This window comes from Mus pahari, chromosome 14 (assembly GCF_900095145.1).
Source record: "Mus pahari chromosome 14, PAHARI_EIJ_v1.1, whole genome shotgun sequence".
NCBI lineage: Eukaryota > Metazoa > Chordata > Mammalia > Rodentia > Muridae > Mus > Mus pahari.
The window spans coordinates 69,032,622-69,056,990 of record NC_034603.1 but is presented as its reverse complement, the minus strand read 5'-3'; the positions used below and the strand labels follow the sequence as shown (position 1 = coordinate 69,056,990).

At 44.2% G+C, this 24,369-nt stretch overlaps 2 protein-coding genes across 6 annotated transcripts in view; both read right to left on the bottom strand.

Annotated features, from left to right (window-relative positions):
* Tmem106a (transmembrane protein 106A) overlaps nucleotides 1-1,204 on the bottom strand; it is an 8,950-nt gene extending 7,746 nt beyond the window's left edge. The window contains exons 1-2 of one of the 2 annotated variants that reach the window (XM_021213267.1): nucleotides 1,121-1,204; nucleotides 749-828 (exon numbers count right to left, since the gene is read on the bottom strand). The gene's annotated coding sequence lies outside the window, so the exon portion shown is untranslated. The remainder of the gene's footprint in view (nucleotides 1-748; nucleotides 829-1,120) is intronic. The other variant, XM_029546071.1, reaches the window with a different exon arrangement.
* Nucleotides 1,205-1,492: 288 nt separating this feature from the next.
* Nbr1 (NBR1 autophagy cargo receptor) overlaps nucleotides 1,493-24,369 on the bottom strand; it is a 28,371-nt gene continuing 5,494 nt past the window's right edge. Inside the window, exons 5-24 of one of the 4 annotated variants that reach the window (XM_021211850.1) lie at nucleotides 22,255-22,317; nucleotides 21,423-21,441; nucleotides 18,973-18,995; nucleotides 17,930-18,127; nucleotides 16,972-17,049; nucleotides 16,342-16,556; nucleotides 15,673-15,840; nucleotides 14,922-15,131; nucleotides 14,102-14,261; nucleotides 13,729-14,019; nucleotides 12,286-12,435; nucleotides 11,743-11,818; nucleotides 11,145-11,255; nucleotides 10,746-10,910; nucleotides 10,541-10,615; nucleotides 8,419-8,836; nucleotides 7,437-7,528; nucleotides 6,766-6,823; nucleotides 6,002-6,107; nucleotides 1,493-2,886 (exon numbers count right to left, since the gene is read on the bottom strand). In XM_021211850.1, coding sequence (XP_021067509.1) covers nucleotides 2,713-2,886; nucleotides 6,002-6,107; nucleotides 6,766-6,823; nucleotides 7,437-7,528; nucleotides 8,419-8,836; nucleotides 10,541-10,615; nucleotides 10,746-10,910; nucleotides 11,145-11,255; nucleotides 11,743-11,818; nucleotides 12,286-12,435; nucleotides 13,729-14,019; nucleotides 14,102-14,261; nucleotides 14,922-15,131; nucleotides 15,673-15,840; nucleotides 16,342-16,556; nucleotides 16,972-17,049; nucleotides 17,930-18,127; nucleotides 18,973-18,995; nucleotides 21,423-21,441; nucleotides 22,255-22,317 — 2,850 coding nt within the window. In that variant the 3' untranslated portion in view covers nucleotides 1,493-2,712. The remainder of the gene's footprint in view (nucleotides 2,887-6,001; nucleotides 6,108-6,765; nucleotides 6,824-7,436; nucleotides 7,529-8,418; nucleotides 8,837-10,540; nucleotides 10,616-10,745; nucleotides 10,911-11,144; nucleotides 11,256-11,742; nucleotides 11,819-12,285; nucleotides 12,436-13,728; nucleotides 14,020-14,101; nucleotides 14,262-14,921; nucleotides 15,132-15,672; nucleotides 15,841-16,341; nucleotides 16,557-16,971; nucleotides 17,050-17,929; nucleotides 18,128-18,972; nucleotides 18,996-21,422; nucleotides 21,442-22,254; nucleotides 22,318-24,369) is intronic. The other 3 variants (XM_029545881.1, XM_021211853.1, XM_021211852.1) reach the window with 3 other exon arrangements.

Here is a 24,369-nt window from a genome sequence, read left to right as displayed (position 1 = left end):
AAGTACACTGTAGCTGTCTTCAGATACTCCAGAAGAGGGCGTCAGATCTTGTTACGGATGGTTATGAGCCACCATGTGGTTGCTGGGATTTGAACTCGGGACCTTTGGGAGAGCAGTCGGGTGCTCTTACCCACTGAGCCATCTCACCAGCCCAGGTTTTAAGTTTTTAAGATCGGCAAGAAGCCCTACCGTTATCAAAGCAAGCTTTTGGGAGGCACCTTGGAACTCTTTTTTTTTTTTTTTTTTTAAAGTAAGAGTTCAATTCAGAGGAAATCAAAGAAAAGCAGAAGTTATTTCACTTTAAGGGATTTCTGTAAGTGAATGTAGAATTTTTTTTTTTTTTTAACCAGGAAAAGCTGAGCTGTCCTTTAAAGATGGAAGCTGGCTAGGGCTAGGAGCGGGAGCACAGCTTCCTATTAGGGAAGGGTCCTGTTGTCTTCCCTAGTCAAGTGACTACTCTGTAGAAATCCCAGAGCAGATAGGTCTGAAATCTCTTTCTATCGGGAGTCTGGCTGGAAAAGCAGGCCTTAAGAGGTCAGAGATGTGGCTATGAAACCCTGTGAAACTGGACTGGGAGGGAGCCTAGATCCTTTCATTGCTTGGAGACCTCTGGGTCTGTTCTTCCTACGGAAAGGTCAAAGCCAAATCTAAACTTTCCCCCCAATCCCTGAGTAGTGGCTTGAATGACGCAGTAACTCCTTAAGACATGCTCACATCTTCCTGGGCTAAAATAAAGACCCTTACTCACCTGGTTTAGGTCTGGGATTCCAGGCTCTGCTCAGCTGCAAGATTGGGTTTTCTGGAATGCTCCTTTGGGGAGAAGGGCCTCTAGGGTAGGGTGGAGGTGAACAGCTCAACTCAGCGATCTGAGTCAAAGTGCCAGAAAGTGGGGAGCAGGGACTCTTGTCTACCGGGAGGGTCAAGTCCTCTCTACTAGGGGACTCTGCTATGGTGGGCAAGGAAGGAAAAGGTAGGATTTCATCGAGGAAGGATTTTAAATCCCACCCCACAGGCCGTTAGTCAAATTTGGGCACTACGCGTTGGGCACTGAGAAAGCCCAAACGTCTCTGAATTCTTGCTTTGTAAAGGGGAAAGAGATGGGGTCCTGGGGACGCCTTACCAGGTGACAACGCCCTCAGCAAAATCGAAACTGCGGGAGCAGCACGTTTAACACAAGCTCGGAGTCCAAGCCGGGCTCGGCCCCGCCCCTCGCCCGCCCCGCCCTCTCCTCCTGAGCGGCCACTGGAAGACACTTCCGGCTCTGCGAGTCTCTCCTGACAAATGTTGCTATCGCAAGGACCAAACTAGTTCAGGTACTAGTTTCTAAGAACACGTATTCACAATTCTTTTAAGTGGCTATGTGCAAGTACAAAGGAACGAAAAACTGGACCCTGATGGACAGGTCTCTCCAAATCCACCCAATTGCCCACATCATTCGGCTCTGTCTCTACCCCAAACCCCATGAAAACATTTTAAACAATAAACAGCTTGGTTGGCTTGCAGTTTGAATTGTGGTTTATTTAGAAGCATTCAAGAGTTAGATTGTAAATAAACATATTATGAGTAATTAAAATCGCCATTTATTATAAATACCAACTAAGTTAAATAATACTATTTTAACTATTTTTCCCCTTTGAGCTGGAGTTCAGATACCTTTTCTCAAACTCTTACCATGAATAAAATCTTTAGTGTTGTATGCCTCTTCTTTCACCATCTGTACTCAAAGCTCCCCTTTATAAACTAAATGAGACCTAGAACTCTGAAAGGACGCTTCTTCCCATCTATTCTAATGGTAAGCTAACCTTTCTGTGGGTTAGCCCAAAGCACTACTTCCTGTTCTTGGCTTTCTAGGACTGGACACCTCAGAAGGGGATTATACACATTCGAAAAGTCACCAGCATTTCTGTGTCCCCTCCCCCACACCCAATCTTACTGAGATGAATATTTGCACATGCTCGTTCTCCTTCCAGTCTGCTGTGACAGTCAGAAAAAGGATGACTGTTAACGTTCCCTTTCTGTAACAGGTGGGTTTCCCCTCCTATAGGATTAGCAAAATATTTCACACTATCCAGGATTTTCCTTAAATAAGATTTATGCAAAATTACTTTGACAGACACTGCTCAGTGGGTGCTGTGGGTTAACCCGAAAGCCTTCTGCCCTTCCAGGTTCCTGCCAGGCCTTCTGAAAGCAAAGTATAACTCATTTTCTAAGTCTTTGAGGAACATGACTTTCTTGATCTGCTGTCTTTATGTAGCTATGAGGCTTGGGATTGGTTATAGAAATTAGGAGAATAATTCTTGAAAACATTCAAGGTTAATCTTTAAAAAACAGAAAAACCAAACTAATATTTAACAGCCCATTAAAACATCCACATGAACCAAAGTAAAATACTCAACTTCAATACAAGCAGAAGGAAAAGCGATCTACAGGAAGTCCAAGTTACACGCTTCCATGGACTACAGCGGTGAGAGTTCTGTCCAGGTCAGTTGAAAACTGTCTTCCTACCATTCATCCCATTTCTACAGTGAAAATTTAAGTTCTGGCCTTTGATTTGCTCCAAAAAATACTGTAACAGGTACTGTTTTGACAATTCAGAGACACTCGACATAGATTCATCAGATTAAAAAGCAAGCAAGGGCTTCCACCCACACTCAATGACAGCAGAGACACCACCTCTGAGCGGCAGGCAGTTATTTAATACAAGGTCAGTCCTCAATAGCGGTGGCTGTACCAGTCGTTGTTATTCACTTGAAGGAGCTCTGTCACAACCTGCAGGATATTGTAATTGTGTTTTCTCAGCAGCCTTAGGTTCAGCTGCCTGTCGCAGAATCCCATTTCAAAGAGATGGGCCATCAGGGCTGCGGTCTGATCTTCAGAAACGATGGGCTGTGCAGAGACAAGGAGACATTTTTCTGTATAATTTGCTTCTTCGCAAATCTGTGTTACACTGTCATCCTAGTCTTTCCTCCTTATTCAAAGTGTTGGGTAATTAGATGCAAGGGCACAACTTTCCTGTCTCCCTAACAAGTCAGTGGGGTGAACAGTGCTTCTGCCTGGGTATGTGCGTAACTGAAGGGAGGGTGAGAGATGAGGAGAATGCTTCAGAGGGCTTTCTGAGAGCAGCACACACAGGCACAGCAGCTCGTACCTGGGATCATGTGATTCCAGCTTGGAGGAAGACCATCGGTTTGGCATGAGCCTGGGCTACAGGATGAGCCCTTGTATCCAAAGCCCCAAACAAACAAAATCACCCCGTCTTCAGCCAAGGAAAAACTGAAGAGCAAGATGAGGAGAAGCCTCGAAGACTTTGTTAACATAAAACAGTGGTAATGAGCAAATATGAGCAAGAGAGACTTCCTGAGGGTGGATCGAGACAGAACCTGCTAGATATGCAAGTAAGATGGACATAGACGTGAAATTATATCTTGGGTAGTCTTTTTGACTTTCTACTCTCAAAACAGAAGTGATCTCGTTAAGAGGAAGCTAACACCCAGTTACAGAAACACCCTTTCCCCTTTCCAGACAGGGTCTCTCTCTATAGTCCTGGCCATCCTAGAACTTACTATGTAGATTAAAATGTTCTTGAACTCAGAGATGTGGTCTCATCCTCACATATGTTAGACATGTGCTTTGCCACTGAGATATAACCCCTAGTCCTCTTTCTGCTTAGTTTAGAACAGTCTAACACCCATCACCCTTGACAGGTTTAATGTTTGTATTTTGCGCTCTCTCTCTCCTCTCTCCTTCCCCCACGCCCTCTGTTTTTTGAAACAGGGTTTCTCTGTGTAACAGCCCTGGCTATCTTGGACCTCGATTTGCAGACCAGGCTAGCCTCAAACTCACAGCGATCTACCTGCCTCCCGAGTGCTGAGACTGAAGGCTGGTACCATTACGCCTGGCACATTTTTTCTTCCTCTCATCTGTACGGATAACATGTATCACTGCTAGGCTTGCCAACCTCAAGTCTCTTTTATAAACAGCACTTCTGCCTAGTGTAGACATGTAGACTAGTGTTTACCTTCCTTCCCCCACGTAGCTGGCAAGGCATGCTTGAATTGTCAAATTCCTCACCATTGGGTCACAGCTCTCTGCAGCATTTAGCACTGTCTACTGACCCCTTATAAACCTCCCCAATCCTAGCAGTGGCCCTGTTTCTTCTAAGTTCTGTTTTAGTAGAATCCTGTTGCCTTGATCCTTGAAAGGCTGCTTCTGCCTCCTCCATTTTTCCTGGATAATCTTATGCAATCACACAGCTCCTGATAGACCCTGTATGAAAATGACTCTCAAACTTCAGCCTCAGGTCAAACTGTCCCTGTAATGAAGGTGTACACAGCCAACTGCATGCTGCTTAACCTGGGTAAGTTGTAAACTCAACACTAAGCAAAACTGACAAGTAATAAACTTGTTTTACTTGGGGGTGTATTTTGCATTTTATTATATGTTTGTGTGTGGGGTGCTCATGTGAGTGTCAGAGGACAACTTGTGAGGGTCAGTTCTCTCATTCCTGGGATCGGAACTCCAGGTGTCTAGGCGTGGGCAGCGAGCATCTTTACTCACTGGGACTTCACTGGTCTCACTTTCTTCTTGTGATGCATGATGCTACCGAGTACCTAGGCTAAAGCTTGAGATTTGTCCTTGCCTTTAATCAGCAGTAGGTCCTCATACTCCTACCTCTTTTATGTTAATGGAGGTATAGAGCCACATGCCTTTAGTCCCAGTTCTCAGAAGCAGGTGAATTTGTGAGTTCAAGGCTAGCCTGGTCTACAGTGACAGCCAGAGATATGTAGAGATTCTGTTCCAAAAGCAAACAAACAAACAAACCCATAACAACACCCCCCCCCCCAAAGTCTTAAAATAAAACCCCAGCACTTAGAGTTGGCCTTTTCTCTTCTCTTCAGATCAAATCCATCATCCACTCACTTTCAACTCTTACTAGCCAGCTACACTATTCTATCTTTTTTTTTTTAAAAAAAATATTTATTTATTTATTATATGTAAGTACACTGTAGCTATCCTCAGACACTCCAGAAGAGGGCGTCAGATCTTGTTACAGATGGTTGTGAGCCACCATGTGGTTGCTGGGATTTGAACTCCGGACCTTCGGAAGAGCAGTCAGGTGCTCTTACCCACTGAGCCATCTCACCAGCCCTATTCTATCTTTCAAAGGAGAAGACAAGACCTGTAACTGAACCTAGGGAGCTAAGCAAGAGTTCTACTGTTACTAAACTACATTTGTACCTTTTTATGGTTTTATAATTTTTTTTTAAAAAGATATTTATTTATTAATTATATGTAAGTACACTGTAGCTGTCTTTAGACACTTTAGAAGAGGGCATCAGATTTCATTACAAATGGTTGTGAGCCACCATGTGGTTGCTGGGATTTGAACTCAGGACCTTTGGAAGAGCAGTCAGCACTCTTAATCGCTGAGCCATCTCTCCAGCCCATGGTTTTATATTCTCAAATTTTATTTTGAAAAAAGGTTTCACTATGTATGCCAGGGTGGCCTTGAACTTGCAATTTGTCTGCTTCCTGAGTAGCTGGGAGTACAGGTGAGAGCTGCCATATCCAGCATTACTTTCCTGGGGTACACTTGCTTTGTGCTTCAGATACTAACTCCCAAGAAGCCTCAGTCCCAGTAGGTGGAGATGCACTAGCACAGTGTCCTCTCCTGTACTGGAAATGTATATGCTTTGCCAATTTCATACAGTTGTTTGACAGGAATGTGTGTCTTGTTATCCCGTAGTACATCTACTACGTTGTTGTAGAGCAGCAACTCTGTACATGTAGTAGGTCTTTGACAAATCTTAGGTTCTTTTCCTTTTCTCCCCAGAGTAGTTTAATTAAAATGATAGGAAACAGCAGGCAGGCCGTGTGTTCACTAAAGAGAATGTCTACACATTATCCGTGCCATGTTAACTGCCAATCCAGACAGAAGGATACTGCCATTTGCACTGGTGACTTGGGAGCTGAAGTTAAGGAAAAGAAACCACACACTGACCTGTGCAGTGACTGGTGGCCCAGAAAACAGGGCCTTGTACGCAGAGGCAGCAACAGACAAAGCCCCCTTCACCAGTCCTCCAGCAATGCTGTTCCCATTGTGGTGCCTACAGAGGAAAACCAAATTATCTCCCCAAATAAAACATGACCTTACAAGATAATGTGGGTGCTAATCTCGAAAGAAAAATAAGGAATCCTTGAGAGAGAAAAAAAAATTCAGATGTAAAAAAAGAGAATGAACTGTTTTCATTGCTTCAGGTGTTGGTTTGCTGCGGGCTCTGGCTCGGCTGGCAGAAGACCTGAGTACCACAGGAAACGCACACCCTAGTTACCACGCCAACTTTCCATCCCAGCTGAAAATTAATGTGGTCATGGGCACACCTGGATATCAGCCATCTGTCTGTCATCTCAGAGAAAACCTGGCAAAGGAAATGTGATTTTTTTGGATTCTGATCTGAGACACAGGGACCAGAGAGGCAGTGGCATGTAAGAAAATCAGCTAGATGCACCTGGGGCTTGGCCTGCTTGTCTTCTCGGGCAGTACCGGTACGGTGGATTTTAGGGTAATCCCTAAAAAGTGATACACTTAAGCATAAGCTTTAGCTCTGTTGAGTGGTGCTCATAAGCGTCAGAAGTAAGGACAAGGAGGAATGAGGGTGCTCCCTCCTGTGCTCGGAAGGTGCTCATTTAAGATGCTCGCCACCTGCTCTCAGAGGCTCATTCAAGCAGAAGCAGTGCCGGGATTAGACTTCACAAGGTCATTACCTTGAGTGGTCACAGCTCCTCTGTCTGCTGTTTGCCAGTCCTGTTGAGCCTCTGGGCTCTGAAAGCAAAAGAGCTGTTGGTTAGCTGCAGCACCCACAAGCTATTATCAAGGCAGGCGGCAAGATAAGGGGGGTGTGTCTGAAGTTTTTTTCCTTCTTTGTTTTCCTCTTTTAAGTTTTAGAAAGGTCTGTGGCTGATTTAAGTCACTGAGAAAGACAAATTGTGATCTACATGCATCTGTGATCTTGATGTGTTTGTTTGAAGAGTTTTAGGTTGGGCATTTTTTGGAAGAGGAAGTGACCATGAGTGGGGAACCTCCTGACTCCTTCACAGTTCTACAGTCCTGAGACCTCTAATAAGGGCACAGACCTGCAGGCATCACAAACCAGCTGAGCTGCCGCATTGCTCTGTGAGGAAAAACAAAACTGGAGCTGGAGCCTAGGCTGGCCTGCTTGCAAGGCTGTGCTCTTCCCAGCACAGCACAGGGCCCACCTCTGCAAGGTCTGCAGACAGACTTAAGAGTGGAAACCCAGAGCATGAGGGAGGCATACAGAAAGAGGGGGAGGGAAAGTCTCTGAACAAGGCCACGGGTCTCAGAAATGAAGAGCCTCTTCATACCATGTCCACTGGAAAGAAGAAAAGGAGAGAGGTGAAGATCAAGCTTGGCTTACCTCCTCTGATGTGATCAGGAACTGGGGGAACTTCGTGGATGGCAGCTGGTGAACCCACTCCTGATAACTCACACTGTCCACAAGGGGCGCTCCTTTAGAAAGAGAGAACAGTGGAGGTGAGCACTAGGGGAGTACAGCGGCACCAGTGCCGGCTTCTTCACAGGCTTCACCTCTCTGACTCCATCATGTGTGAATTTGGCAGTGTGGTCAGGATTGAGTTCCACTCTCTGATGTCCTCTTTAGCCACAATCCAGGTAGAGAAACTGGCTTCATTCAGGTCACCTCCCCCTTCCTGAGAACTCTATATTATATTTAGGGCTCCCACACTTTCTATACTAGTAGGAGAGACAATGACCCAGATCTAGTAGACGTGCATACTTTCCTTCTGGGCTTGTGGTATATATCCATAAGTTATTTAATTTCCCAACTGTTCTCTGCCAGTGTTAGCACATGGAAAATGAGAGCTTTTCTGTTAAACCCAGGCCCTCATGCTCACCAGACAAATGCTCTACCATGGAGCTGACACCACCATGCCTGGCTTCTTACCGACATTTTTATTACATTCACTCAACTTAAGAATCAAAACATTTTAATCCCAGCACTCGGGAGGCAGAGGCAGGTGGATTTCTGAGTTCGAGGCCAGCCTGGTCTACAAAGTGAGTTCCAGGACAGCCAGGGCTACACAGAGAAACCCTGTCTCGAAAAAACAAAACAAAACAAAACAAAAAACTTAAAGAGATCATCCAGATATGTTTGTATTTAAAGATTTTTCTCTTAGTTATAAAAAAATCAGTAGACAGTCTATCTTCAGGGAACTAAGGATAACTAAAACAAACATTTGTTTAAATCTCAAATTTACAAATGCTGAGAAGTCTGAATATGATTCTTATTCACCTAAGTTTAGATTATAGAAAAGAAAGGTCTGGAGATGAAGCTGGTCACTCCAGCTCTGGAGAACAGGGGCTGAGGCGCTGGGCAGTACCTGGACAATGCTGCTGGAAGTCCTGCCACCTCGGGGACTAGAGGCACTGTGTCCAGAGGCTGTGAGGTTGTGAGGATGTCGCTGATGCTCTGCTCCTGTGCCTGGCTCTCCCTCTCTGGGAGTCTCTCTCTGGCCTCAGTTGGTTCCTGCCCAGACTCGATCCCGGGTTCGCCTTCAGCCCCTCGCTCCAGGCCTGGCTGGGAGAGCGCAGAGCTGTACATGGAGTCCCCCAGGGGGCGGCTGGTATCAAAGCACTCAGGAAGGATGATGATATAATCTTCAGAGGAAGCAGAAGACTGACTTTGAACTTCCTCATCTTGGACTTCCTCCTCTTCCTCAACAACTTCTTCCTCAACAATGTGGACAATTTCCTCCCTCTCATCTCCACGCGGTCCTTCTTCAGGCAAGGCAAATTTCACTAAGGAATAAAAGTAACCAGTGTGAGGGAAGAGGCTTAGCAACAAACCTTAGTGCTGCTCTCACTTGGTAAAGCTAGCACAATGGGCACAATGGAAAGAACCAGAGGAACGGGCTGTTTCTGGAGCCATGACTGTATTCTGTCTCAAGACGATCCCAAAACAAATAGATGGGAAGTCAACAGAAACAGGTGTGTGGGCTCAAACAGCGAGGCTTCCAATGAGCACTGTGAATCCTACTGTCCTTTTTTCTTTTTATTGTGGAAGACTGAGATAAAGCTCCATCAGAACTGATAAGCTATGGGGGCTGGGGAGATGGCTCAGTGGGTAAGAGCACTGACTGCTCTTCCAAAGGTCATGAGTTCAAATCCCAGCAACCACATGGTGGCTCACAACCATCTGTAATGAGATCTGATGCCCTCTTCTGGTATGTCTGGGGACAGCTACAGTATACTTATTTATAATAATAAATCTTTAAATTTAAAAAAAAAAAAAAAAGAAAAAAAAAAGAAAAAAGAACTGGTAGGCTAGCTATCAGTGCCAGAAAAAAGGACTCACGTGGTAAGCACTTCATGTTGTCTGCTTGCTTTTCTTTACCTTAGAAAAGTGATGCAGTCTGATGAGATCACTGGTAAATCTTAGGAGTGTGTAGAAAGGCCTCAAGATCCTACCAGAGCAGTGATTGTGAACAACTGGTTTATCCTTCCACACCTTTCTTCTATTTGTATGTACAAAAAAAAGCATTCATGTGTGTGTTCACTTTAAGCAAAAATAGGAAAATCATGTTTAAAGGTATATGCAGGTCAAGTTTCATTTTTTTTTTTTTTTTTTTGTATGTGTGATATATACTGATTATACATGAATGTGTGCATGTAGGTCAGACGAGGACATCAAGTGTCTTCCTCATGGCTCTCCCTGAACTTAAAGCTGGCCATATTGGCTAAGCTGGCTACCAGTGAGCTCTGGGAATCTGTCTCAGTTCCCTGATGCTGAGGTTACAGGCAGACAGGGCCTGTGTTCGGCTTTCAGGTGGGTAATGAGGATTGAAACTCAGGTCTCGTTTACACAGTAAGGACTCTTACCCACTGAGCCATCTTCCCAAGCACTCAAATTTGGTAATATTATGATGCACCAGAAATGGAATTTTTGGGATAGTTTTTGAGACATAAGGAACTGGCTCTACCAATTTGATACTAGCAGTCTGTTCTGAAGGTCTTGTGCATGCTAGTGCACAAGTGTGTAGGTAGATAAATGAGACTGTCTGAAGACCAGAGAAGAGATCAACTATGCTACTGGGTGTAGTTCCCTAGAAGCCATTCCCACATCTTTTGTTTGAAATGGTGTTTCACTATATAGGTGGCCTCAAACTTAAGAGAGATGTGCCTACACCAGCACACCGAATTCTGGTATTAAAGGCATTTGTAAAATGTCTGTCCATCTACCTTATCTTTGAGATAGGGTCTGCCACAATCCCTGAGGCTTTGCTTAGTGCTGGACATGGAGCTGAGCTCCCTGATCTTGTAAGACAAGTTCTCTATGCACAGCCACTCTCCAGAACTACAAAGGGGTTTTTATGGTAGAATTTAACTCTGGGGACAGCTTGGCATTCTTGTGTTGCCTCACACTTTTCAGATTGCTGCCCTTGGGAGAAAGGAGAAGACTCAGCTGCCAATGGAAGCTTTGGCTGAGGCGTCCTGTCAACTTACAGGAAGAATCCTTTCTGCAGAATCCAGGTAGCACAAGTGGCTGCTGTTGCTCTGTGGACTGCAGTTGTAATTCCCCTGAGAGAGTGCAGAAATGAGTTAGGGTGGCTTCTTTCTTCTTGGTGCTCTAGCGAGCATGCCAGCATCGTCAAAAGCCCACCAAGATCAACCTCCCTCCCCTCTCAGCAAGGAATCTAGGGATACTCACTCTGTGGGGACCTCTGCCTGCAAGGAGGGTTGTGGTCTGGAGCAGCATCCAAGGTAAGGGATCGAATTACAGTCTCACACACAAATTGGGTCCCACTTAGGTCTTCCTCCGTTTCTTCAATGGAAGCAGGGGTCTCAGCCTTCCTCTTTGCTGATACAGTGGAATCTGAAAGACACACAAAGCCTGTCTGTACTTCGTGTCTGAAGAGCTGGAGCTCTCACCAGTCAGTGCATCCTAAGCCTGGGTGGGGGAAGAGCTGCTCCTGCTGTCATGAGACGTAGAGAGCGAGGGATGCCATGGGACATCAATTTGCTGAGGTAGAGGTAATGAGGAATGGATGTGTGAGGACAGGTGGATGGAAAGGGAAGGCACGTGCTTTACAGATATTTAACCCCTTACCAGGAGGTGCTTTAAATCCCGCCCCTTCACTCTCTTCCTGTATCTGCCCCAAGCCTGGCTTCTCTATTAAAGGACTGTCATGTGGCAGAGGAGACATGCAGGGAGTCATATCTGGAGAATGAAGACAGGAAAACCATCAACCGAGAGAAAGCATGACATCATAAACAGTCAAGTGTCCAGAAGCAGCAGTTTGTAGGTTTCTTGCTTCCTGCAGGGTTTAAAATAAACCCAAATATGCTCCACCACTTGTCATGTCATCAAGAATTTCTCTAGCTCACCAGGAATGTAACTAGCTCTGGCTGATCAAAGCTGGGTCACAAACAAATAAATGGCCTAGAAGGTCAAAGCCAATATACAAAACTATGAAGAAAGGAACAAAGGGAGAAAATGAAGAAGGGGTCCCTTTACAGTACAGCAGCCCTGTCCATACTTGTAATGTGGCACTGACAGACAACAGGGAAAGGAGGAGATGGACTATGGGTACAACTTCACTGTCACAGCATGGGAGGAATCCTTGCCCTCTAGCGCTGCACAGCAGACCCAGAAGAGACCGTGTAATGCCAACACCTAAACAAGATGAGTGAAGTGACAGTCTTACCCACAGGGGTGTTGTGTGGCACTCTCTCCAATTCTTGGACAATGTTTATATCCAGCAGCTCAAAGGACAGCAGGTCCTAGAAAAAGATGGCCAAATAAAGGTGTCTGCAGCACAAGCGGGAGCCATGCTCTTTCCTAAATGGACCTTCACGTCTCCTGGACATTGCCTGGATTCAATTCTACTCAAATTCATGTTCCTCCTCAACCAAGTGATTAGAAGAGTTAAACAGGAACATGGTGTTCTCAAACTCTAACTGCCAGGGGGAGAGAAAAAGTGGGCAGGCAAGTGCAGCAGGCTAGGCTTACAAGACCACTGGAAGGGAGCTGTGGCGAAGCACAAGCCTGAGCGTCACACTCAGGAGCAAACAGCTCAGAAACTTGCTCCATGCACCATCTCATCCTCATGAGATACTGGATCCAGCCCCTGCCCATCTCTAACTCCCCAGGACCGTGAAGGCCACACCACCTTCTCAGTAACAAGGCGAAAGCCCGTTCCTCAGTACTCACTCTTTCTGCCTTGTCCCACAAAGCGCCGACTGTTTACCTGGGCAGTCAGAAGGTCCACAGATGGAATGTAGAGCTCCCTCTCACTGGCAGCACGTTTTGTCTTCTGTGGGGCACTGGCTCCTGTCCCTTCTGTCTGCTTTGTCACCTGACCCAATGGAAACTCTTCTTCAGCTAATAGAAAAGGTTCCTATAGGGTCAAATAATCGGGATATATTTTAGGACCTCGACAGAGCTCAAACACCAGGCTGACAAGGTCACCCCTAAAATAAAAACACAGCTAAACCTCTACATTAACATTTTTAATTTTATTTAGGACTTTTTTTTTTTTTTAACGTTTTCCAATTTTTTTATTAGGTATTTTCTACAACTTAATGAAAGTACCTACCATTCTCTACAACTTAGTAAAAGTATAGTTAGCCCAAACCAGGAAATTAATACTTAGCTCTAAGTTCAAACAGTAAAGTCTGTTCCACTAACAAAAAAGCAACAACAGACTGCAGCAAGCAACGGGCAGATGAAGATGCCTTTGGGCTCAGGGATACTCTAGGAGATGAGGGTTAAGGAGAAAAGCCACCAGGGGTTTACCAGCAGGTCAGGTTTCCCTTTCCTGGTACAGCAAAGTCCTCTGGGACTGCCTGCACCAGCACCCTAAGGACACTAAACACCTTGAGGGCTAGGCCGGACATCAGTGTAAAAGTTTACTGAGGAGTAACCCCAAAACCCCATGTCAAAAGCCTGATGCCTGGAGCCCGTGGTGGTGGTGGTGCATGCCTTTAATCCCCACACTTGGGAGGCACGGGCAAGTGGATCTCTTTGAGTTTGAGGCCTGGTCAACAGACTGAGTTCTAGGACAGCCAGAGCTACACAGAGAAACCTTGTCTTGAAAAGGAAGGCAGGCAGGCAGGCAGGCAGGCAGGCAGGCAGGCAGGCAGGCAGGCAGGCAGGCAGGCAAACAAAGAAAAGGCTTAGCTTCTCTAGAAGCAATGCATTACTAGACAATGACTGTTTCTCAGGTGTAGCCTTACATGAGATCCTTAGGTCTGGTCCCTCCCTCTTTTTCTTGTCATCTTGGCCTAAGTATGTTTTCTGGGTTTTTTTTTTTTGCTATGCTGTATGTTGCCAGTCCAGTCTAGAGGCCTGAAAGCACTGGATCTGCCTAATCACAGACAGGAATCTCTGAAACTGCCACCCAAATGACCCTCTCTCTTCAGAAGTTAACTATACTATATTCTGACACACTGATGGGAATTTAGAGACAGTAAACTGCCAGGAAATCTGCAAGAGTAACAAGCTACCAGTGAATTCTTTTACGTTAAGGTCCCTCTCTCAGTCCCTAGCAAGACCTAGCCTCGAGCCTGCAATATTCTTGCTTCAGCCTCCGAAGTGCATGGACTGCAATATAAGCGTGTGTCATAAGCCTGACGTTCCTAATGACTGAGGAAATAATCTGGGCCTGGTCCAATGGCTGTTAAGTGCTCACCTCTTGCTCACAGGAGAAATCATCAGCTTTGCTTGAGCTAATCCTGTCCCTTTCAATGTTATCGGGGCTCTCAGAGGAAGGAAAGGGATCCACTATGATACTGCACCAAACCCGAGGCCCAAACTGCTGGCCTTTGTGAGAGAGACGCCAGTGCGATGTGTATGTCCCCTCCAAGGTTGGAGCGATGAACTCCACAGAAACGATCCCGACGTGGCCAGCCTTCAAGCAGGGAACCAAAACATCTTTCTTCTCTGTAGAAGCCAGAGTCAAGTTTCCCCACATGAACTTGAGCTGAAAGGAACAAGAGGATGCTCGTCAGGTGCGCCCTCTGCTATTGCACATCCCTATCTTTACCCTCAGAGGGGAAATGTACCTTTGTGTCTGTGTTCCACTTCACATTCCCTGTGTTTTTCATCCTCCAGTGTTTGATAAACTTGGTTCCTGGCTGAAGATGAGTCCCATCCGGCAAATTCTCATCCACAAATGCTGCACTGAGTGTTGGCATAACTGGGGCACAGGGCTGCAAAGGAAGCCTGGACAGAGATGCAGATGCTTAGTCACTTGCTACTGGTGTGATGGCCTCCAAACATGCCACACTGTGACTCCAGAGAAGGGTGTACTAATACACTTCACTTAAATACTAACACTATTTAGGTTGAGCCTGAGAAGGCTCAGATGGGAAAGGTGCTTGCCATGCAAGCTCAGAGACCTAAGATCAATCCTCAGAAGGCATAAAGATTGAAGAAGAGAACAGATCTCCCCAGCATGTCAAGGCACACATACCCAGATACACACACACACACACACACACACACAAACAAACACACGATCAAATTCCAGGCCATAAAACAAAGATATACTGCCTAAAAGGTAATTATAAGTGTACATAAATATAGGGTAATTACAAGTGTTCATAAATATAACTGGAGACTTGCTTCTTGGTTCCAACTCTGCCAGACTGCCTCCAGAAAAGAAAAGTCTGAATTATCCCTGCTCTAAGCCTTGTTAGTTTCTTGTTTTCTGAATGAGGCATCAAAGCTGAGTGTCTAAAATAACTCCTGAACCAGCTTGGAAGACAATGGGAAGCTTAAAACAGTGGGTGCTAGGAGACAACAGGTAAGCAAAGGGTATTAACATTCCTGTATCAGAGAGCTGGATGGGAAGCCACACCCCTGCCCTGGCTTTGCACTTACATCAGGGTGTTAGACTGCAGCAAGCTCTCAGGTCGGCCCAAAGGGGACTTGGGACTCTGAAGTCCATGGATTGAATTCCACAAATGAATCTTCCTGTGGAGTTTAAGCTGCTTTTTAAGCTCCTTGACCTCTGCCTTCCGCTGTTTCTTCTCAGCCCGCAACCTTTGCTTTTCTGCTTTCACAAAGTTCTTATCCACCTGTTTTTGGAGCCTGTGGGATAATGAATAAATGCCTTGAAACATTTGGCACTTTGTTCAAGTCAACAATGTTAGCATCTAGTTTCTTTTCTTTTCTTTTTTTTTTTTTCGGTTTTTCGAGACAGGGTTTCTCTGTATAGCCCTGGCTGTCCTGGAACTCACTTTGTAGACCAGGCTGGCCTTGAACTCAGAAATCTGCCTGCCTCTGCCTCCCGAGTGCTGGAACTAAAGGCGTGCGCCACCACGCCTGGCTATTTATTTCATTTATTTATTTTTGATTGATTTATTTTTAATTCATGTGTATGAGTGTACATGTGTGCCTGATGACCACAGAAGCCAGAAACATGTGTCAGATCGCCTGGAACTGGAGTTACAGACTGTTGTGAGCTGCCAAAGTGGATGTTGGGAAGTGAACCAAGGTCCTTGGTAAAAACAGTCAGTGCTCTTACCATGAGATATCTCTTCAGCCCACTCAGATATTTTCAACAATAGTACTTTGTGTCATCAGAGTCAAGAAGCCAAATAAATGAGCAGCTACAAGTGTATGGCTTTACCTGACTTGTTCCAAAGCAGCAGGCAGACGAGGAGTGGAATACTTTGAGTAGAAAAATGGCTCAGAGGATATCACAACAGGTCTCCGCAGTTTTAGCAAAACATGGTTAGTGTCATGGGCATATGGTCCAGCTTCACAATCTTCACAAATGTTGTAGGACGGGCACAGGCTATGTGAAAAGACCAACAGAGTAAAATCTATGCGGCAAGAAGTCCCTGAAGCAGAGAGCAATGAACCAGTTTAAGCTTTATATTGGCTCCATTACCAGTTGGATGGTAACTTTCAATTGCCACTTGGCTATGCCAAGGTTTAAGTTCTTCATTGTAAAATGAGAAAAGTAACTCGCACTCATACCTATTTCCATGAAATAGTTTATAGAAACAAGTTAGATACAAGAACATTTTGAACAGGGGGGCGGAAGCGGGGAATCTATCCTTAGTAACCTAATTTTGACTGAGGGAACTTAAAATTTTGCCTGATTTTGTTAATCCAAATGCGTATCTGAATAGCACTCTCAACAGTTCCCGCTAAGCCCACAAAGCATGCAATGAGGAGTAGCTTGTGCTTCTAAATCAGAGCTACATTACCTACTGCTGGAGAAAGAAGATGTACAGCTTCCTGGAAACTTCCCAATGCTGGTTGGTTGCTGCCCCTGCCCAGAACTGCTTACCTACACTGGTAGCGCACACCGACGATCCTCTTTTGGCAGTGGCTACAAGCAATATGCCAGCTGAACTGGTTCTCTGGCAAAAATAGGGATTCCTCTGAAATAGGCATTGAGACTTCTGTGGGTGAGGAACTCAAGAGTGGCTTCTGGAGGACAAGCTTCTCCTGCAACCTCTGTTCAAGTTTCTCCACCGTTTCTTTAACCACTTGTTCTCTGAACTACAATGCAGAACAGAAGGTAGGAAAACTCAGTTCCAGCACCAGGAAAAGTGAGAAGAAATAGCTCTGGTTCCCTGGTTCTGGTGTTAACTGAAGAACATGGCTAATGGCTGCTGGAGGAATGCATAGACATATAATAGGTCTCTTCCTCTTATGGAAGCTGACTCTTCCTTGGGACAACGCTGTTACTGTGTACTTTTGAAGGACAGACATCTGTCTGTCTCCCTCACATACTTAGAACTGGGTTGTCTCCTTTTATAATGCTTCAGGCAGGTTACAACTTCCTTCACTACATCTGCTTTATGTCAGAAGGCATAGCTGCCACTCCCCTGCACCAGAGGCTGCAGCCATCTGGGTTCAGCTCTCTACCTGTGCCAACAGTGCTGCAAACACCCAGGTCAGAAAGGACACTCACCATCTCCAGGTAGCTGGTAAACCAATCTGGGGGCTTGTCTTGAGGCTGGTCTGTGTCACAAGGAGCAGGAGAACATGGCTGGGGGAAAATACAAGAGAAGTTACTTCTAAATTTTTCTAAAATGTATTATTTCGGTAATCAAATGTCAAAAGCATGGGACACGTGTGGTTTTTTTTTTTTTTTTTTTTTTGGGTGTGTGTGTGAAAGAACACAAATCAAAATGTGTATTCTAGTTTCTTCCCTTTCTCTAGAAGTAAATCAGGGTTGCTAGTTTCAAAAACACCCAAATCTTTGTGTACGTTAGTGTGCAGTGTGTGCATGTGGAGGCTGCAAGACCTTAGGTGTTATTCCTCAGGCACTTTTTTTTTTTTTTAAATCTTTCTGAGGCAGACTCATTCACTGGCCTTGAACAGCCAACTAGGCTGTAAGTCCCAAGGATCCTCTTGTCTCTGCTTCTTCAGTCCTGAGATTACACACGTATGACACACAGCTTTTATGTGAGTTTGGGCACATATGTGGCAATCAGAGGACAGCACTAGGTGTTGGTTCTTGCTTTCCACCTTGTGTGCAACAGAGCCCTTTTCTACCGTTCACTGCTGCACACGCCAAGGTAGCTGGCCAGTCAGCTTTTAGAGATCCTCCTGTCTCTCTCTCCATCTTGCCAGAGGAGCACTGGGATTACAGACACATCAGGGTTACAACATGACACTATGCCTGTGAATTGCTGGGATTTGAACTCATGTACTCATGCTTGCATACCAGCTCTTTACCCAGTAAGTCATCTTTCCAGCTTTTTGCTTTTTAAACATGGGTTCTGGGGATCAAACTCACGGTCTTGTGCTTTCAAAGCTATTTCCCCAGCCTCTTTGCCCAAATCTTTGATGACCATTCAAATGTTATATGAGAGACAATGAGATGTAAGGTAAGAGTTGGTCAGATCGACCCATCCTCTTCATACCTCTGGTGTAGGCTCCTCTGTGGTCTTCATGTCTGATCCCAAAACTCTCACCAGTGAAGAATAATGTGCAAGTGGCTTCTTCCCGGTCCTGGCAGCCGCTTGTTTTTCTACTACATTTTTGGGGAGTGCTTCATCTACAACATGGTACCCTTCGTGGACTTGCATCTGTAGTTGATTTCCTTGCTTAATGTTAGCCATCTAAAAGTGTGTTACAAGAGCATGTTACAAAATAAAATAAAAATACATTGTGATTCTCCTTTTCCAAATGAAATGTCAAAGCGCCAAAATACAGAAGTATAGTAAACTATTTTTTGTTTGCACTTCATTTTTTTTTAATTTATTATTATATATAAGTAGATGTCTTCAGATGCACCGGGCATCAGATCTCATTACATGTAGCTGTGAGCCAACATATGGTTGCTAGGATTTGAACTCAGGACCTTTGGAAGAACAGTCAGTGCTCTTACTCGCTGAGCCATCTCACCAGCCCTTGTTTGCATTTTGCATTTCTTTTCTTTCTTTTTTTTTTTTGGTTTTTCGAGACAGGGTTTCTCTGTATAGCCCTGGCTGTCCTGGAATTCACTTTGTAGACCAGGCTGGCCTCGAACTCTATTCTTAGTACTTTCCAGGGGAGTTTAGGTTTCAATAAGTATTTTTCAAATTACTTAAAAATAATATGAAGTAGAACACAGAGACCCCAGTGGAGGAGCTAGAGAAATTACCCAAGGAACAGAAGAGGTCTACAACCCTACAGGTCAAACAACAATATGAACTAACCAGTACCCCCAGAGCTCGTGTCTCTAGCTGCATATATAGCAGAAGATGGCCTAGTCAGCATCGTTGGGATGAGATGGCCCTTGGTCTTGCAAACTTTATATGCCCCCCATACAGGGGAAAGCCAGGGCCAAAGAAGTGGGAGTAGGTGGGTAGGGGAGCAGGGGCAGGGGGAGGGTATAGGGGACATTCGGGATAGCATTTGAAATGTAAAGGAAGAAAATATCTAATAAAAATAAGTTAAAAAAATCATATGAAGTAGACATTACCTTGAGTGCTTCTTCATATTCTCCTAAAGGGACAAAAGCAAAACAAAAGTGATTTTTTTTTTTGACTAGTTTTACAAATTACACTGAATATCATCTACACTACAGTTTTTTGCTTTTTGAGGGTGTGGAAGAGTCTAGCTATTTAGTTCAGGATCATGTCAAACTTACAATCCTTTGTGTGCTGGAATTACAGAAGGGTCATACCTTACTTGGCTAATCCTATAGTTCTAGTGTAAAAAAAAGACTACAGTTAATAATGATATATTGTGGGGCTGGTGAGATGGCTCAGCGGGTAAGAGCACCCGACTGCTCTTCCAAAGGTCCGGAGTTCAAATCCCAGCAACCACATGGTGGCTCATAACCATCCTTAACAAGATCTGACTCCCTCTTCTGGAGTGTCTGAAGACAGCTACAGTGTACTTACATATAATGAATAAATAAATAAATAAATCTTTAAAAAAAAAAATGATGTATTGTATTGAAAAATCTTGCTATAGATCACAGCTACTTTCTCCCTGAAGTGGCAGAGGCAGGGTGTATAGGGTGGAAATTGTGAGATGATACATATTTTAATTTTTTTTCACTGAAGTAACCTTTCAAAGCCACCTGTATATATTTTGTATTAATGTTAAACTCCTTAAAAATATGTAATTTATTTTTAAAATCCTATTCAAATTCTTAGAATCTTCATAGACTCCCTTCTTATTATTATATGGTGCTCTTCCTTCTGGCCATAACAAGATTTCATTCCTGGTCTCTTCCCCTATAGCTATGACAACCAGAACACAGCAAGCAATACAGTGGTAGCCAGTACTCTAGCAATGGAGCTGTTGGTATTCCACTGGGGCGTCAGAAGACCCTTGCCTGAGATTCCACTCCTCTCCCTAGCTGGAAGAGGTCTTGAGAGATGATAGCCTATTTATAGAACTGAAGGATGGCTAAAAGCAGCTATGATACAGTAAGATTGCAAACCACAATAGGGTGGGACCTTGCAGCGATCTAGCCGTTTGTGTCCTCCCACACTCTTGTACATAACTCTGCTCTGCAAGAAAGCCCAGCAAACACACTGCTTCCACCAGGTTGGACTTTGGTGAGATTATACTTTGATCTGTTGTTGGTGCCCACCTGGTGTGCCATCTCCTCTGGAAAAGTTATTGCAATGCAACCCAGTGCCAAGAGAAGCTCCTACAAAGCATCTCCCTCTCAAGTCCCTCTGTGCTGCTCTGGCCTTCTAAGTACAAAGTACCAACCCAGATCCTCTCACTGCGCTTTGTGAAGCCTGAGGTTCAGTGAGCTTCCTGGACGGGGCTTGGTGGTTTTGTTTTGTTTTGGTTTTTGTTTTGTTTTTCGAGACAGGGTTTCTCTGTATAGTCCTGGCTGTTCTGGAACTCACTCTGTAGATCAGGTTGGCCTTGAACTCAGAAATCCGCCTGCCTCTGCCTCCGAGTGTTGGGATTAAAGGCGTGCGCCGCCACGCTCAGTGTAGACTGTGTTAAGACTATCATTTTACCTGGTTCACATAGGGATGTGGGGACTATAATATGGACTACAACCAACTGCCTGATAAACAGACATGACTTGCCTGTGCATTGATATTCACATATATGTCAGGTCAAAAACAAATGCAATACCAGCAGAATGAGTTGTATGTGACAAACTAGCAGTGTATCATTTTCAGAAGATCAGCATCTTAAATATCATGTTGGATAAGACGTGACCTCATGATCAATACAAATGTACTATCTTCTATTAAATACATTGGTATACAATAAAAGTCCCTTATGAGGCTGGGGATGTAGCTGAGCTGGTAGAGTACTTGCCTAGAAAGCACCAGGCACTAAGTCTGATTCCCAGTACTGCATATAGTGGGAGTGGAGGCATAAGCCTATAATCCAGTACTCAGGTGGAGGTTCAAGGTCATCCTAGGCTACACACTGAGTTAGAAGTAAGCCAAAGATACCCTGACACCCTGCCTCAATAAGAAAAAGGAATCTCAGCCAGGCGTGGTGGTGCACGCCTTCAATCCCAGCACTCGGGAGGCAGAGGCAGGCAGATTTCTGAGTTTGAGGTCAGTCTGGTCTGAGTTCCAGGACAGCCAGGACTATACAGAGAAACCCTGTCTTGAAAACAAACAAACAAACAAACAAAAAAAACAACAAAAAAAAATTCCTACAAAACTAATGCCACAGATGACGACTGGGTACAACTTCAGTTTACAATATACCAAATTCTATTCTAAAATGTATGTTAGAGCAAAGCATGGTTTAAACAGAAACATCTCAATGGACAGATTAATTTGTTTTGAAATAGGGTTTCACTATGTAGTCCAGAGTGCCTTTAAACCAAGGATCCTCCTTGCCTCAGCCTCCTCAGTACTGGACTTAAAGATAGATACTCCCATGTCAGGCAAATATTAAGTAAAGCTAAGAAGATTTTTCTCAGGAACTTACCTTGACTATTGATGGATATCTATGAAGAGAAAAAAAGCATTTCATTAACTAGGACCAGTCTCATAGCAAACTCCCAGGTCAGGTGGTCGGTATTCCTACTACTGCTTAAATAATGTGCTTTGTTTTATCTTAGTGGTATTTACACGTAGCATAGTATAGGGCTAGGAGCCCGGGATCTGGGTCCCCTACTTCAGTACTTTCTTGCCTTTGCGCAAGCTTTCTAACTAACCTCTCAGAACTTCTGCTTCCTTAAGGGTAAATAAAGATGACATACCAAAATACAGTACTGCTAGTCTAGTGGACTTTAATCACTTCATAAAGGGTTCCCATTTAGCTCCATCACCATCATAAACTAAATGTCAAGTCTTGCTATAATTTTAGGTTCTTTCTCTGATATTCTTCATGTTACTTTCTCATTTCTCAACTCCAGCTCAGATGCCAATAGTTACTGTTGTTGCTGTTTTGAAAAAGGGTTTCTCTGTGTAGCCCTGGCTATCCTGGAACTTGTTCTGTAGACCAGGTTGGCCTCAGAGATCCATCTGCCTCTGCCTCCCCGCCCATAGTCTTCATGAAGTATGCATCTATCAAATACATTTAAACCACTAGACAAATGAGATAAAATTATTATGAACTTTTTTCTTTCGTTCCCCCCCCCCACCTTCCCATGGCTCTCTGGGACAGTCTTTTGAGTCCAGGTTGGCTTAAACTTCCCAAGTACTGGAAAGACAGGAGTAAGCCATTAAAATGGGCTTTATTCTGAACTTTTAGCCCCTTAGCACTTTAGAAAAGGTCCCTGTTCTAAATATCTAATAATGGAGTTCAGATACTTTACCTCCTCATTTTCCTCATCCAGGTATTTTATTTGGATAGTATTCAGATCAAATGAAACTTTTACCTGCAAATGAAACAATTGGCTCAGTGTATTTCACTATATAAGATTAAGCATTTTGACTTTCTTTTATTGAATATGAACTCTCCACACATTACATGCATTAGCAGTAATGGTGGAGCTGGAGATTATTCTGCCTAAGCCACCAGTAGTGTGGTGAAACTTGTGGGCCTTTCCAAGACCACAGCTCTTGCAGCCTTCAGATAGCCACCCATGAATCTCCAACTTACGAACTGAGGCAAAACCTCTTGAACCCAGAGATCACCAATATGGCTAGTCAGCCAATTTGCTCCCATGATGCCCTCTATGGGCTTCCTAAGCAATTACTTACAGACAGGCCATAACACACACCTTACATTTGTATGGGTGCTGGGAATCCAAATACTGGTGCTCACACCTGTGTGGCAAGGGCTTAACCCAAGGAGCCCCCTCCCTGGCCCCTTATGTTCATTCTTTCTGTGATGCTGGGGATTCAATGCAGAGCTTTGGAAATGCTAACTGAGCCCTTCACCAAGGTACATAACGCCTTAATATAGTTTTACAAAACAACTTCAAACAGACTAAGAGAAAACATCTGTTAAGTGGTAACAGATAAAGGGGTAAAACTTGCAACACACACACACACACACACACACACACACACACACACACACACACACAGAGGAGATATAATCCAGTGCCCAGTGAAGCTGTGTACATCCTTAAGCTTTTACCCCCAGCATGCCGGAGGCAGAGGCAGATGGATGTCTGTGTTGTGTGAGGCCAGCCTGGTCTACATAGTAAGTTCCAGAACAGCCAGAGAGACTTAGAAAAAACAACAAAAACCTAACAGAGAAATACAAGTAAAAATGTGCACAAAATTTACAGAAGAGGAAATAGGAATGCCTAATAAATATATAAAAACATATTCAACTTTACCACTAGCCAAACAGTATGAACAGAGACACATCTGACACATTATTAAGATGGCAAACATTTTATTTATTTATCTAATTTTTTTGAGACATGGTTGTTTCTCTGTTCAACAGCTCTGGCTGACCTGGAATTCACTTTGTAGATCAGGCTGGCCTAGACTCACAGAGACATGCCTGCCTCTGCATCCTAAATACTGGGAATAGAGGTGTGCACCACCACGCCTGGTGATGAACATTTTTTGAAGTTGTAATATTCAGTGTTGTCAAAGACTCAGGGCAAGGAACAAAGCTTAGTGGCAGAATGTTTGTCCAGCATGTAGAAGGTCCAACATTTGACCTCTAGCACCACAAAATAAAAAACAAAAACCCCTTCAAGGCATTGAGTCATTTTTTTCTGTGCACTGTTATAATTATTCTGTGGACCGATTGGCAGCTATCTATTAAAATGTTTTTGATTTTCTGCATTTGAGTGTTTTGCCTTCATATATGACTGTACATCACGTAATTGCACTACCTGCAAAACAAAGAAGAGGATGGCTCCTGTTCTGAGACTGCAGTTACAGATAGTAAGCAGTGAGCTGCCATCTGGGTGCTGGAAATCCAACTGGGTTCTCTAGAAGAGCTGCCAGTGTTTTGTTTTCTTTTATTTAAAGATTTATTTATTTATTTATTATATACACTGTAGCTGTCTTCAGACACTCCAGAAGAGGGAGTCAAATCTTGTTAGATGGTTGTGAGCCACCATGTGGTTGCTGGGATTTGAACTTAGGACCTTTGGAAGAGCAGTTGGGTGCTCTTACCTGCTGAGCCATCTCACCAGCCCCTGCACACCAATTTTTTTAAAGTTCAAAACCCACATCACCTTTGGATAGAGTCTACTCTATAGAACCACACATAAGTTACTCATACTGAGATGTAGGTCCTGTCTATTTTATAATGGGAAAAGAAAGAAAACCTTGGTGGGAAACCAGTAAGTAATGGTTCCATCCACAGCATCCAGCAATACTAAGAACACTGTGGACTCATAGTTTTATTTATTTATTTATTTATTTTTTTGGTTTTTCGAGACAGGGTTTCTCTGTATAGCTCTGGCTGTCCTGGTTCTCACTTGGTAGACCAGGCTGGCCTCGAACTCAGAAATCCG